This window comes from Calliphora vicina, chromosome 2 (genome assembly GCF_958450345.1).
Source record: "Calliphora vicina chromosome 2, idCalVici1.1, whole genome shotgun sequence".
Taxonomy (NCBI): Eukaryota; Metazoa; Arthropoda; class Insecta; order Diptera; family Calliphoridae; genus Calliphora; species Calliphora vicina.
In genome coordinates, this window is record NC_088781.1 from 77,210,342 (window position 1) to 77,228,013 (window position 17,672).

At 27.5% G+C, this 17,672-nt stretch overlaps 1 protein-coding gene across 1 annotated transcript; it reads left to right on the plus strand.

Moving 5' to 3' along the window:
* Positions 1-16,244: 16,244 nt before the first annotated feature.
* On the plus strand, positions 16,245-16,616 carry LOC135950320 (glycosyltransferase-like protein gnt13; the record flags this gene model as incomplete). The annotated part of the gene is made up of 1 exon (XM_065499860.1): positions 16,245-16,616. A coding segment is annotated over one exon (372 nt), but the record flags the coding sequence as incomplete, so codon positions are not given.
* Positions 16,617-17,672: the final 1,056 nt, after the last annotated feature.

Genomic DNA, 17,672 nt, shown 5'->3' on the forward strand with positions numbered 1-17,672 from the left:
AATTAAATTTTTTTAAACGGTAATCAACAGTAAAACACTTCAGGAACCTAATTTTGTATTGGTCACTTACGACATTTAACCAATTAATGTAATATTGAACAATGAAATTAGCGATATTGAAAAAGATCAAAATTGCGTGAATGTATTGCTGCGATATAAAAGCTACAAATTAGGCGATGCCTGAATTTTGAAAACTGGAATCAATAGCCCTTAATAATACCTATCGAACACAACAACTGTCATTTTCGAAATATTAAGGGAATATGAGGTACCCCATAAGAAGTAAAATTTGCGTAAATTTCTTGTTGCGATATAAAAGCTACAAATTAGGCGGTGCCTGAATTTTGAAAACTGGAATCAATAGCCCTTAATAATACCTATCGAACACAACAACTGTCATTTTCGAAATATTAAAGGAATATGAGGTACCCCATAAGAAGTAAAATTTGCGTAAATTTCTTGATGCGATATAAAAGCTACAAATTAGGCGGTGCCTGAATTTTGAAAACTGGAATCAATAGCCCTTAATAATACCTATCGAACACAAAAACTGTCATTTTCGAAATATTAAGGCAATATGGGGTACCTCACAACAAACTTTGAAAATGATCAAAATTGCGTAAATGTATTGTTGCGATATAAAAGCTACAAATTAGGCGGTGCCTGAATTTTGAAAACTGGAATCAATAGCCCTCAATAGTAACTATCGAAATCAGTAACTGCCATTTTCGAAATATTAAGGGAATATGGGGTACCCCATAAGAAGTAAAATTTGCGTAAATTTCTTGTTGCGATATAAAAGCTACAAATTAGGCGGTGCCTGAATTTTGAAAACTGGAATCAATAGCCCTTACTAATACCTATCGAACACAACAACTGCCATTTTCGAAATATTAAGGGAATATGGGGTACCTCACAACAAACTTTGAAAATGATCAAAATTGCGTAAATGTATTGTTGCGATATAAAAGCTACAAATTAGGCGGTGCCTGAATTTTGAAAACTGGAATCAATAGCCCTTAATAGTAGTTATCGAAATCAGTAACTGTCATTTTCGAAATATTAAGGGAATATGAGGTACCCCATAAGAAGTAAAATTTGCGTAAATTTCTTGATGCGATATAAAAGCTACAAATTAGGCGGTGCCTGAATTTTGAAAACTGGAATCAATAGCCCTTACTAATACCTATCGAACACAACAACTGTCATTTTCGAAATATTAAGGGAATATGGGGTACCTCACAACAAACTTTGAAAATGATCAAAATTGCGTAAATGTATTGTTGCGATATAAAAGCTACAAATTAGGCGGTGCCTGAATTTTGAAAACTGGAATCAATAGCCCTTAATAGTAGTTATCGAAATCAGTAACTGTCATTTTCGAAATATTAAGGGAATATGGGGTACCCCATAAGAAGTAAAATTTGCGTAAATTTCTTGTTGCGATATAAAAGCTACAAATTAGGCGGTGCCTGAATTTTGAAAACTGGAATCAATAGCCCTTAATAATACCTATCGAACACAACAACTGTCATTTTCGAAATATTAAAGGAATATGAGGTACCCCATAAGAAGTAAAATTTGCGTAAATTCCTTGATGCGATATAAAAGCTACAAATTAGGCGGTGCCTGAATAGTAAGGGCTATTGATTCCAGTTTTCAAAATTCAGGCACCGCCTAATTTGTAGCTTTTATATCGCATCAAGAAATTTACGCAAATTTTACTTCTTATGGGGTACCTCATATTCCTTTAATATTTCGAAAATGACAGTTGTTGTCTTCGATAGGTATTATTAAGGGCTATTATTTCCAGTTTTCAAAATTCAGGCACCGCCTAATTTGTAGCTTTTATATCGCATCAAGAAATTTACGCAAATTTTACTTCTTATGGGGTACCTCATATTCCCTTAATATTTCGAAAATGATAGTTGTTGTGTTTGATAGGTATTATTAAGGGCTATTGATTCCAGTTTTCAAAATTCAGGCACCGCCTAATTTGTAGCTTTTATATCGCAACAATAAATTTACGCAAATTTTACTTCTTATGGGGTACTTCATATTCCCTTAATATTTCGAAAATGACAGTTACTGATTTTGATAGCTACTATTAAGCGCTATTGATTCCAGTTTTCAAAATTCAGGCACCGCCTAATTTGTAGCTTTTATATCGCAACAATAAATTTACGCAAATTTTACTTCTTATGGGGTACCTCATATTCCCTTAATATTTCGAAAATGACAGTTACTGATTTCGATAACTACTATTTAGGTCTATTGATTCCAGTTTTCAAAATTCAGGCACCGCCTAATTTGTAGCTTTTATATCGCAACAAGAAATTTACGCAAATTTTACTTCTTATGGGGTACCCCATATTCCCTTAATATTTCGAAAATGACAGTTACTGATTTCGATAACTACTATTAAGGGCTATTGATTCCAGTTTTCAAAATTCAGGCACCGCCTAATTTGTAGCTTTTATATCGCAACAATACATTTACGCAATTTTGATCATTTTCAAAGTTTGTTGTGAGGTACCCCATATTCCCTTAATATTTCGAAAATGACAGTTGTTGTGTTCGATAGGTATTAGTAAGGGCTATTGATTCCAGTTTTCAAAATTCAGGCACCGCCTAATTTGTAGCTTTTATATCGCATCAAGAAATTTACGCAAATTTTACTTCTTATGGGGTACCTCATATTCCTTTAATATTTCGAAAATGACAGTTGTTGTGTTCGATAGGTATTATTAAGGGCTATTGATTCCAGTTTTCAAAATTCAGGCACGCCTAATTTGTAGCTTTTATATCGCAACAAGAAATTTACGCAAATTTTACTTCTTATGGGGTACCCCATATTCCCTTAATATTTCGAAAATGACAGTTACTGATTTCGATAACTACTATTAAGGGCTATTGATTCCAGTTTTCAAAATTCAGGCACCGCCTAATTTGTAGCTTTTATATCGCAACAATACATTTACGCAATTTTGATCATTTTCAAAGTTTGTTGTGAGGTACCCCATATTCCCTTAATATTTCGAAAATGACAGTTGTTGTGTTCGATAGGTATTAGTAAGGGCTATTGATTCCAGTTTTCAAAATTCAGGCACCGCCTAATTTGTAGCTTTTATATCGCATCAAGAAATTTACGCAAATTTTACTTCTTATGGGGTACCTCATATTCCCTTAATATTTCGAAAATGACAGTTACTGATTTCGATAACTACTATTAAGGGCTATTGATTCCAGTTTTCAAAATTCAGGCACCGCCTAATTTGTAGCTTTTATATCGCAACAATACATTTACGCAATTTTGATCATTTTCAAAGTTTGTTGTGAGGTACCCCATATTCCCTTAATATTTCGAAAAGGACAGTTTTTGTGTTCGATAGGTATTATTAAGGGCTATTGATGCCAGTTTTCAAAATTCAGGCACCGCCTAATTTGTAGCTTTTATATCGCAACAATAAATTTACGCAAATTTTACTTCTTATGGGGTACCTCATATTCCCTTAATATTTCGAAAATCACAGTTACTGATTTCGATAACTACTATTAAGGGCTATTGATTCCAGTTTTCAAAATTCAGGCACCGCCTAATTTGTAGCTTTTATATCGCAACAATACATTTACGCAATTTTGATAATTTTCAAAGTTTGTTGTGAGGTACCCCATATTCCCTTAATATTTCGAAAATTACAGTTTTTGTGTTCGATAGGTATTATTAAGGGCTATTGATTCCAGTTTTCAAAATTCAGGCACCGCCTAATTTGTAGCTTTTATATCGCAACAAGTAATTTACGCAAATTTTACTTCTTATGGGGTACCTCATATTCCCTTAATATTTCGAAAATGACAGTTACTGATTTCGATAGTTACTATTGAGGGCTATTGATTCCAGTTTTCAAAATTCAGGCACCGCCTAATTTGTAGCTTTTATATCGCAACAATACATTTACGCAATTTTGATCATTTTCAAAGTTTGTTGTGAGGTACCCCATATTGCCTTAATATTTCGAAAATGACAGTTTTTGTGTTCGATAGGTATTATTAAGGGCTATTGATTCCAGTTTTCAAAATTCAGGCACCGCCTAATTTGTAGCTTTTATATCGCAACAAGTATTTTACGCAAATTTTACTTCTTATGGGGTACCTCATATTCCCTTAATATTTCGAAAATGACAGTTACTGATTTCGATAACTACTATTAAGGGCTATTAATTCCAGTTTTCAAAATTCAGGCACCGCCTAATTTGTAGCTTTTATATCGCAACAAGAAATTTACGCAAATTTTACTTCTTATGGGGTATTTCTTATTTCGTTAATTTTTCGAAAATGACAGTTACTGATTTCGATAGCTATTATTAAGGGCTATTGATTCCACTTTTCAAATTTCAGGTACCGCTCGATTTGTAGCTTTTATATCGCAACAAGAAATTTACGCAATTTTGATCATTTTCAAAGTTTGTTGTGAGGTACCCCATATTCCTTTAATATTTAGAAAATGAAAGTTGTTGTATTCTATAGCTATTATTATGGGCTATTGATTACAGTTTTTAAATTTTATACACTGGCCGATTTTTAGATTTTAAAGGACCAAAAGTTAAAAACACTATATAAAATATTGATTTTTTTTATTGTTGAATATTTCATTAATTAATTAAAGATCGAAAGTGACTAACAATAAATTAGGGTCCTGAGGTATTGTACTATTCATTGTCGTTAAAAAAAATAAATTTCGTCTATAACTATCGTGTTGGTAAAGCCTCAAACGTACCCATATATTTGTCATTTTTTATTTACATTTATTGTTATGTTTTTACACGCACGTGCTAACAATAAAAAAAAAAGTTGTTTACCATGCGGTTGATTTACAAAAACATGAAAAAGTATTGTTAAAAATCTTGTTTTGTTCACGGCGATATGGATATTTTGCTTTGGTGTCGATTCAGCTGGTAACCGGGCTTCATATATGATATCTTACTCTTCGGATTATTGTAATGGATACATTTTTTCATCGCAATTAATGATTCGGTGCAAAAATGGTTTTCTATTTTGGCGTTCAAGCATCTTTTCGTATGGTACCCCATTTTCCTGCTTTTGGATGATTCCTGCTGCTGGGAAACATTTTGAAATTGTTTCATGAGTAGTTCCCAATGATTTTGCAAGCACTTGTTGAGTTTAAAAACAATCTTCACGTAGTAATTCTTCCAATTCATGGTCTTTAAACTTTTTTGACTGGCCCGGGCGAGTTTAGCTTTCATAAAACATATGTTTTTTGTTTACTCATGTAAACCAATGTTGCATACTTTCAAGCAATAAAAGCGACACACTTTGCAAAATCGCGAGATAGATTACATTTTTTCGCTAATATGAACAGAGTATGGTTAATCGCCAAAAAGTGCAACTGTTAAATTCCTGTCTACACAAGTAGTAGCTTGTAAAATTGCTATAATCGTAAAAAGTTTTTGTGTAAGCTTTATGTTAGAAATACAATATGCAAACATAAAATATTTGTTTTTTAATTTTTTATAACAACCAATATAAGAAACAGCAATTCTGATCATCGTTTTCTGTGGTCATTTGACAAACAAAATTTACTATTAATATTTGTAAGCGAGATTTATTTAAAAGTAAATTTTTTAAAGAAGTGAATTTAATTTAAACTATATTGAATTTAGGTTGTAGTTACAACAAATTTATTATAAAATGAATCCCTATATTTACATATAAATATATTAAAAGTTTATGTACCGAAATGTTAGTTTGCATTTAGTTTTTCTGTTTGACGACATAAAGTTGAAATGAGATTTTAATAAAAATGCAGTTTATTTTATTACGAAACGTAATGATTTCTAAACTCATAAATATTTAATATATAACAATTGCACTTAAAAAAACCTATATATTTTGTTATAACTAAATTTTTTGGACTTGCCCCCTGACTAGACTAGCAATAAATATGTTGGTAATAAAGCAATAACGCCGGTAGAATAACAAAACAAAATTGCTTTACTTACATACATATGTTAAGGCTAGGGGAAAACGTATTTATGTTAAGACATATCGTTTTGTAAAATTTGTGCAAATAATCTTTGAAATGTCAAACACAAACTGTCAACCAAATTTGACTTTTTATGTTCGCAATAATTGTCAACGCAAAACTGTTGACAATTATTGTCAGATGTCTGGCGATATCTCACCGGAGATAAAAATGTTTGACATTTGCTGAAATATATGTTAATGAATTTATTGCCTGTCTAGACCATGATTTAACGTTTTTATTCCTCCAATAGTGCAAATTCGCCAAAAAGTACAACACTGATTTACGAAAACTTAATAAAGCCCTCTCTTATCAGTGAATGAGGTTCAACCAACAAATGTGACGGATCGGAACAGGGGAGAGTCATCTCCCATACAAATTAAATAGTTGTTTCTAAATATCCTGAGAACTATAATTGCAAGATTCTTCGTCCGCATAGCTCTTTTATTATTTAATAGAGTTTAACTGAAAATAGTCGGGATTGAATTAATGGGAATGACTCCTCTCATGACCCCTATTGAAATGAGTTATTTTCTTACCATAGTACATATTCATATGTATATGTCAATTTATAAAAAAAACATATTTTATGAAAAATTTACCAAAAATAAGCAGAATTTTAATTAAGAGTTCGAATTTCAAAAAAGTACTAAAGTTTTTACATTTTTTTTACCCTCTTAGTGGATCGTTTTAATGAGGGAGTTAAAATTACCCACAGTTAAAATTTCATGCGTTTAGTTTCAGTCGTCTGGGCTGTGCAATGATGAATCAGTCAGTCAGTCCCGTACTCTTTTATATACAGTTACGAACAAGAAAATATCAGTACCAATAAAAATTTTTTTTGAAACGACGTACAACGTCTTTAAAAATTTTAAACTTAAAATTTTGTTTATACCCATAATCGGTCAAGCCTGTACATTTTTTGTGAGATATGCTTTTTGTAAAAATAACTATAATTTCGGAAATAAAGGCTCTTATATTTGACAATATGTATTTTTTTTATTAACATTGAAATAGCAGTGCCGGATTGTTGAACTCATTTTTTTATTTTTTTTTTAAAGAAGTCAAATATTTTTTAAGATAAAAGTAAAATTTAGTTAAATATACTGAATTTATTGAATTTTTAATGTTAAATATAGTTCTTTTTTATATAATACCTGTTTTAGTGGGTTGCGCAATACATAGCACCATTGCTTAGCGAAAATTAATTTTAACGTTAAAAAAATATGGAAAATCTTTTCCATATATTCAACTTTATATCAAACGCTATTGAATAGAAAGAAAAAAATAGAAAATAGGAACTGCAAACGGAAAATTGCACCTCAGGACGATCGAAATATCGTCAGAATCATCAGATGCAATCCATTTAATCTGTCAAGCTAATAAAAACCGAATGAAATTTAGAAGTTATTGATATGACAGTAAGGGGATGATTTCTAAATGCAAACTTCACAGAACAAAGTCCAAGGAAAAAGCCAATATTAACAAAAATACATAGTGGTACTTGTTTGGAGTACGCTGAATGCCGACTGGTTTACAAGCAAATATCGGAATATTTTGTGAACTAGCGGGTCTAAACTGGGTATATTTGGAAGATCAGGCTGCAGTTAATATATTCGACGTCCACTCTCTTTTGTATGTCAAACACAGTACACTTTGAAAAAATTTAAAATATTTTAAAATTTCGTGGTACTGCTATTATCTTGTTCGCAACTGTATGTATATAGATTAGAGTTCGTTTGTGACCATTTGTTTTTCGGGTATCATAATTTTTCTGAAGGTTTTTGCGTAAATAAAAATAATGACGTAATTTTTATTGGAAAATTTTCACTCCCTGTGGTGGTTCAAAGATGCGGATTTTGAGCATATTTTCCTGTAGAGCAAAAACGGTTGAATATATTGAAAATCTGATTTCACCAGTCGACTCTGCATCAAAAATTAATACAATTGATGTTTTTTGAATCCTTAAAAATAGTTCCACAAACCCACAACAGGGGGCGCAAATCTCATAAAAAAATAAAAAAAAAATTTTAGATTTTTTAAATATGCCATTATTTTTATTTATGGAAAAACCTTCAGAAAAATTATCATACCCGCAAATCAAATTGTTTAAATTAAATCTAATATAGATAAACCCAAATTTTCTAGTTTAACCGTTTTTACGCCCTTGAAGTTTGACTTTCGAAAAATTAATTTTCTAATATAAATTTTGCAGAAAACAAAATAATCATTGTTTAAGAACAAAAAAAGTTTGCCCGTGTTTATTGATGCTTCAAATTTATTCAGAATCATGTGTGCCTAATTTCAATTTTTTAGGTTTATTATTATAAAGTATTCAAAAAGTACAATTGCAATAAAGAAATAGTACAGTTGATTATCACTTTTAAATTCGCATTCACTAAACCATAACCCGTCAAGTTTGAATTTCAAATTAGTATAGCATTTCCTATATTACCAACTAATTTTGTTTCTATAAACTTAATATTTAATAAATTATCGGTTTGAAAATTCTTCGATTTTTTTTGGAAACTCTGGGTCCATTATTATAGAAAATTCAAAAAAGTACCCATGAGAATAAAGAAAAAGTACCATGAAGTATGCCCTGAAATTTTCACTCACTTGGGACCATATACGCCTAATTTCATATTTTTATCCCCATTACTACAGAAAATTCAAAAAGTACCATTAAAAAGTACCAAAAAGCCCCCACTTGCGGGTTTCCACTCACTCGGGTCCACATAAGCTTAATTCCATGTTTTTAGGTTCATTGGTGAAGACATTACAAAAAGTACCATTCGAATAAAGAAAAAGTACCCCTAGAATTCTCACTCACTGAGGACCATATATGGTTAATTTCATGTTTCTAAGTCCATTGTTATACAAAATTCAAAAAAGTACCATAAGAATATAGAAAAAGTACCAAAAAGCCCACACTTGTGGTTTCCCACTCACTCGGTTCCATATACCTATAGTTCAATTCTCACATTTTGGTACCTAAATATAATCCCCTATTTTTAACACTAACCTCACTCAGATACATATCAGCTAACTTTAATGTCGATAAGTGAAATAATTTAAAATGTTAAAAAGTACCATTAGGAAAAAAGTACAAATTTCCCTTTTCCTCCTTGAACACCCATCAAGTTTGAAATTTAAAAATATTCCATTTTGAAAAAATTGTTAATGCTACAGACATGTCTCAAACGATTAAAATCTGTGTAAATGTACCCAAGAATAAATATGTTTTTAAAAAAGTACCAAATTATTTACCCGGATTTGGCCCAATATACACCTTGGCACTTGAGTATCAAATAACAACCTGTTAGTTAATTTTTCTATGAATCGAGGAACCAATGTTAAAAAATTATCAAAAGTGGCTTAATAATTTGCAATAAAAGGTATTTTCCCGATTTTATCCCCTTTATGGTACTTTTTTTATCCCCATTCGTATGGCTATGTCAAATTATAGAAAAACATATTTTATGAAAAAGTACCAAAAACAAACACAATTTGTATCCCTTAAGGGTTTGAATTTTCAAAAAGTACCAAACTTATATTTTTTATTTTTTGATAAGTAAAGAATACGATTTAAATTTTGTTTCTATGTTTATAAAAGATACACAGGGTGCCAAAAAGTACCAAAATACAGTTTTTACCCGTTTTCTCCACTAAAAGGTTCGAATTATAAGGTTACCGAATTTTCCCGTTTTTAAAAATCCCTTCTTAGTGGATCGTTTTGGGGAGGAAGGAAACCACAGTTAAAATTTCATAATTCTAGCTTCAGTCGTTTGGGCTGTGCGATGATGAATCAGTCAGTCATTCAGTCAGTAACGTTACTCTTTTATATATATAGATCAATAAAAATTAATTGTATAGCATATAATATTTTATGTATTTGACTAGAATTGTTAATGTATATATTGTTATAAAAAGCTAAATTGCTTAAAAATTATAAAATATTTGAAGAAAAACCTTTTTACGAGTTCCCTAACAGTGTAGACAGGGCTTTACATAGTTTTTTTAAATCGATGTTCCATTTTGGCGATTTAGAGCAATTGGCATAATAAACACGTAATTAACATTACTAGTAAAATGGCAGGAGTTCGTAGCCTTTTGTGAAAAGTGAACGGCGTTAGAAATTTATCCGAAAAAAAGTAAACAATCTGGCAATAAATATTGTCATATACGCAACGTTTACTATGGGGACATGACCCTAAACTAAACGCGCCGTATATAGCTGTCCTCATAATATGCGGTGCATACTTAAAAGTGATTTTGACCTAAAAATCGAATTTATATTCCTAATTTATTGCATAGATTCAGAATAAATGAAAAAAAGTGAGAAATTTTGCTGTCCCCAAAGTATGCACAAGGCATAAATATATGGAGCATTTCACGTCAAGTGAACCAACTTTTGAAATCGATGTCTTCCGATCGCGATGAAATTTGCACCAATGTTAGTTCTATTGGATAGTAATTCGGATACATATCAGCTAACTTTAATGTCGATAAGTGAAATAATTTAAAATGTTAAAAAGTACCATTAGGAAAAAAGTACAAATTTCCCTTTTCCTCCTTGAACACCCATCAAGTTTGAAATTTAAAAATATTCCATTTTGAAAAAATTGTTAATGCTACAGACATGTCTCAAACGATTAAAATCTGTGTAAATGTACACAAGAATAAATATGTTTTTAAAAAAGTACCAAATTATTTACCCGGATTTGGCCCAATATACACCTTGGCACTTGAGTATCAAATAACAACCTGTTAGTTAATTTTTCTATGAATCGAGGAACCAATGTTAAAAAATTATCAAAAGTGGCTTAATAATTTGCAATAAAAGGTATTTTCCCGATTTTATCCCCTTTATGGTATTTTTTTTATCCCCATTCGTATGGCTATGTCAAATTATAGAAAAACATATTTTATGAAAAAGTACCAAAAACAAACACAATTTGTATCCCTTAAGGGTTTGAATTTTCAAAAAGTACCAAACTTATATTTTTTATTTTTTGATAAGTAAAGAATACGATTTAAATTTTGTTTCTATGTTTATAAAAGATACACAGGGTGCCAAAAAGTACCAAAATACAGTTTTTACCCGTTTTCTCCACTAAAAGGTTCGAATTATAAGGTTACCGAATTTTCCCGTTTTTAAAAATCCCTTCTTAGTGGATCGTTTTGGGGAGGAAGGAAACCACAGTTAAAATTTCATAATTCTAGCTTCAGTCGTTTGGGCTGTGCGATGATGAATCAGTCAGTCATTCAGTCAGTAACGTTACTCTTTTATATATATAGATCAATAAAAATTAATTGTATAGCATATAATATTTTATGTATTTGACTAGAATTGTTAATGTATATATTGTTATAAAAAGCTAAATTGCTTAAAAATTATAAAATATTTGAAGAAAAACCTTTTTACGAGTTCCCTAACAGTGTAGACAGGGCTTTACATAGTTTTTTTAAATCGATGTTCCATTTTGGCGATTTAGAGCAATTGGCATAATAAACACGTAATTAACATTACTAGTAAAATGGCAGGAGTTCGTAGCCTTTTGTGAAAAGTGAACGGTGTTAGAAATTTATCCGAAAAAAAGTAAACAATCTGGCAATAAATATTGTCATATACGCAACGTTTACTATGGGGACATGACCCTAAACTAAACGCGCCGTATATAGCTGTCCTCATAATATGCGGTGCATACTTAAAAGTGATTTTGACCTAAAAATCGAATTTATATTCCTAATTTATTGCATAGATTCAGAATAAATGAAAAAAAGTGAGAAATTTTGCTGTCCCCAAAGTATGCACAAGGCATAAATATATGGAGCATTTCACGTCAAGTGAACCAACTTTTGAAATCGATGTCTTCCGATCGCGATGAAATTTGCACCAATGTTAGTTCTATTGGATAGTAATTCGGACAACATTTTTCAACAAGATCGGTCAAGAACTCTCTGAGTTATAGGTGGTCAAAATTTGACATTTTGGCCAAACAGGTGTTTTTTTTTATCCATATAACTTATTACCTATTGTTCTTAGCAAAATGTGTCCCAAATAGTTTAGATAGCTATTTATGCAATCTTTCGAAAAAAAAAAATTAAAAAAATTTAATAAAATATTTTTGATTTTTTTTTTTTAAATCAAAAATATTTTTGACTTTTTTTCAAATAAAAGATTTTAGACTCATTCATTAAAACGTACTACCTATATGATCTTAAAAAACTATTTATTGTCATTCTGAAGACATACGGAAATCAGTTTTTTAGAAACAGCGTTAAAGTTAAGACGTGTGTTATTTACATAAATACTTACAAAATTCAAAATGTCTACGACTTCTAAAAAGGCTAAGGTTGAAAATGAAATTTATTCGTCTTTTTGTTTTAATCCCTTTAACAAAATGAAGCACAGATCATCAGATATGCGAAATATTTCCGACGGCTTATTAAAAAAATTCCCTACGCTGTCAAAACAATTGAAAATTTGTGGATCATGCAGGAATGAGCTCGGAAAGTTGAACGAATTACCGAATTTGAATAGTAATGAGCCTTGCGTTGAAGTTATTCCAGATGAAGACAAAAGTAATTCCGAGAATGAAGACAGAACTGTTGATGATGATGGTTATTCTAACTTTTCAAATTCAACGAATGAGTGTCGAAACCAATACCATAAGGATGCAGTAGAAGTTCTTGAACAAATAAAAGAGAAATACAAAACGTCACAGAGTGAAGCTGAAAGAATTCAACTTCTCACGCTTGCTCCAAGAACATGGAGTTCTGCAAAAACAATGACTGAGTTTGGAACGTCTCAACGAAAAGCAAGAATTGCTAAACAATTGGTTGCTGAGCATGGGATTCTCACACTCCCAAACAAAAAGAAGGGAAAAACTTTGGAGTGCGATACTAAATCTCTAATAACTCAGTTTTATCAGCGAGATGATATGAGTCGCCTGATGCCAGGGATGAAAGACTGGATGTCTGTACGAATCGATGGCAAGAAAGTTCAAATGCAGAAGAGAATGGTTCTCTGTAACCTGAATGAATTATTCGCAACATTTCAATCTGAATACGAGGATGTCAAAATTGGATTCACAAAATTTACACAACTGAGGCCAAAACATTGCGTTTTGGCAGGAAGCAGCGGAACTCACACAGTATGTGTTTGTATTTACCATGAAAATGTTAAATTGATGTTGAAGGAAATCAACTTAAATTACTTAAAAGATGATTCATCAGAAGATTTACACCATTACCGCGATTGCCTTAAATTGACTATGTGCCCTAATGCTACAACTTCTTGCCACTTAGGTGAATGTTCGAATTGCCCGGAAACCACATCCATCAAAGAAAATTTAATCAACTCTTTTGATCGAGAATGTATTGAGGAGTTAAAATTTGAATCTTGGCTTCAGACTGAAAGATGCACACTGAAAACCATAATTTTAAATGTGGATGATTTTGTGGAAGAACTGTGTAGAGGATTGCTAAATTTGAGAACCCATTACTTTTTAGTCAAAGAGCAGTGGTCATTCTTCAAGGACTTGAAAACACATTTGAAGTCTGGTGAATTCATTATTTCATTTGATTTCGCAGAGAACTATAAATATGTTCTTCAGGATTCCATACAAGCATTCCACTTCAATAACGACCAAGCAACTATATTCACAGTAGTTATTTACTACATGAAAGAAGAAACCTGGAACACAAAAGTATGGCAATCATATCCGACGATTTAAAACATGACACCGTTGCAGTTTATGAGTACCAGAAGATAATACTAAATTATCTAAAATCAAAATTTACAGTAGAAAAGGTATACTACGTTTCGGACAGAGCTCGTCAACATTTTAAAAACAAAAGTAGCTTCGTAAATCCTACAGCTCATGAAAAAGATTTTGGAATGCCAGCTGAGTGGCATTTTCATCCTACTGCTCATGGTAAAGGAGCATGTGATAGTATTGGAGCAAACCTCAAAAGAAATGCAGTGCTCTCATCAAGATCGCATCTTAGATGCGACTGCTTTATTCCATTGGGCAAAGAATTATTGTAAAGAAACTAAAATAGTTTTTAGTAGCAAAGAGGATCATGAGGAAACATTGAAAACACTAAAGAGCAGATTCGATGCTGCGGTAACAATCGATGGCACTGCTCAATACCATGCTTTCATACCGCTTGTCGATGGAAGACTCAAATTAAAAAAGTTTTCTGCATCTACTCAATGCGATTTCTTTCCAAAGCCAAAAAAGAAGCCAGCAGCTAAATCAGTAGCTGAATCTAATAACGCCAAGAAAGGATTGACAAAAAAAAAGCAGCTAATAAAGGAGACAAATAAGGAGGATAAAAGTATGGATATTTGAAAATTTAAAAACTTCATAAATTAAGTGTAAAAATAGTTATTATATAAATTGATCTATTGTGATTAAGATTAAATTTTACTAAATTATTCATCTTTTTATTATTATTATTATTATTATTATTATTATTATTATTATTATTATTATTATTATTATTATTATTATTATTATTATTATTATTATTATTATTATTATTATTATTATTATTATTATTATTATTATTATATATTAAATTAATTATTATTACAAATAAATAACAAAATTAAATTATTCAACATTTCCATAGAAAAAAAGTGATTTTTATTCCTGAGGTTAACATATTATGGGTATTACAGTATCGAGGCTATGAAATTTTAGTTGGGTATGTTACATACCATCGGAAAGGCTAATGTGTCTAGTTTCTCTGCGTAAGTTTAATTTTTAAGGTTTACACACAAATATGAAAAAAATTAAAATAGTGCAAATTTAAAAACCTTTGTCTTGAGTTACAAAACATTTATTTTGATAGATATCCCACTCGCATCCCACTAAGCGACCAAAAAGGTTTTAAAGGAAAAGACCTAAGCTTTCTTTTGAGAAAAAAAAATAATAAAAAAGAGTCCATTTTGGAAAAAAAAAGTCAAAAAGGTTTTTGATTTTTCAAAAAAAAGTAAAAAATTGTATGTCTTGAGTTACAAAACATTTTTTTTATAGATATCCCACTCGCATCTCACTAAGCGACAAAAAGGGTGTTAAAGGAAAACACATAAGCTTTCTTCTGAGCAAAAAAAAAAATTAAAAAAATGGGTCCATTTTTTAAAAAAAAGTCAACAAAGTTTTTGATTTTGCAAAAAAATTCAAAAATTTTTAAATCTTGAGTTACAAAATATTTTTTTTGATAGATATCCCACTCGCATCCCACTAAGCGACCATATAGGTCGATTAGGAAAAGACCTAAGCTTTCTTAAAAAAAATAAAAAAAAAAAAAATAAAAAGGGCCCATTTTGAAAAAAAAAGTCAAAAATATTTTTGATTTTAAAAAAAAAATTCAAAAATATTTTATTAAATTTTTTTTAATTTTTTTTTTCGAAAGATTGCATAAATAGCTATCTAAACTATTTGGGACACATTTTGCTAAGAACAATAGGTAATAAGTTATATGGATAAAAAAAAAACACCTGTTTGGCCAAAATGTCAAATTTTGACCTCCTATAACTCAGAGAGTTCTTGACCGATCGCATCGGAAGACATCGATTTCAAAAGTTGGTTCACTTGACGTGAAATGCCCCATATATATGGGGCATATATATATATGCCCCATATATATATATATATATATATATGGGGCATTTCACGTCAAGTGAACCAACTTTTGAAATCGATGTCTTCCGATCTCGATAATAATAATAATAATAATAATAATAATAATAATAATAATAATAATAATAATAATAATAATAATAATAATAATAATAATAATAATAATAATAATAATAATAATAATAATATAATAATAATAATAATAATAATAATAATAATAATAATAATAATAATAATATAATAATAATAATAATAATAATAATAATAATAATAATAATAATAATAATAATAATAATAATAATAATAATAATAATAATAATAATAATAATAATAATAATAATAATAATAATAATAATAATAATAATAATAATAATAATAATAATAATAATAATAATAATAATAATAATAATAATAATAATAATAATAATAATAATAATAATAATAATAATAATAATAATAATAATAATAATAATAATAATAATAATAATAATAATAATAATAATAATAATAATAATAATAATAATAATACTAATAATAATAATAATAATAATAATAATAATAATAATAATAATAATAATAATAATAATAATAATAATAATAATAATAATAATAATAATAATAATAATAATAATAATAATAATAATAATAATAATAATAATAATAATAATAATAATAATAATAATAATAATAATAATAATAATAATAATAATAATAATAATAATAATAATAATAATAATAATAATAATAATAATAATAATAATAATAATAATAATAATAATAATAATAATAATAATAATAATAATAATAATAATAATAATAATAATAATAATAATAATAATAATAATAATAATAATAATAATAATAATAATAATAATAATAATAATAATAATAATAATAATAATAATAATAATAATAATAATAATAATAATAATAATAATAATAATAATAATAATAATAATAATAATAATAATAATAATAATAATAATAATAATAATAATAATAATAATAATAATAATAATAATAATAATAATAATAATAATAATAATAATAATAATAATAATAATAATAATAATAATAATAATAATAATAATAATAATAATAATAATAATAATAATAATAATAATAATAATAATAATAATAATAATAATAATAATAATAATAATAATAATAATAATAATAATAATAATAATAATAATAATAATAATAATAATAATAATAATAATAATAATAATAATAATAATAATAATAATAATAATAATAATAATAATAATAATAATAATAATAATAATAATAATAATAATAATAATAATAATAATAATAATAATAATAATAATAATAATAATAATAATAATAATAATAATAATAATAATAATAATAATAATAATAATAATAATAATAATAATAATAATAATAATAATAATAATAATAATAATAATAATAATAATAATAATAATAATAATAATAATAATAATAATAATAATAATAATAATAATAATAATAATAATAATAATAATAATAATAATAATAATAATAATAATAATAATAATAATAATAATAATAATAATAATAATAATAATAATAATAATAATAATAATAATAATAATAATAATAATAATAATAATAATAATAATAATAATAATAATAATAATAATAATAATAATAATAATAATAATAATAATAATAATAATAATAATAATAATAATAATAATAATAATAATAATAATAATAATAATAATAATAATAATAATAATAATAATAATAATAATAATAATAATAATAATAATAATAATAATAATAATAATAATAATAATAATAATAATAATAATAATAATAATAATAATAATAATAATAATAATAATAATAATAATAATAATAATAATAATAATAATAATAATAATAATAATAATAATAATAATAATAATAATAATAATAATAATAATAATAATAATAATAATAATAATAATAATAAT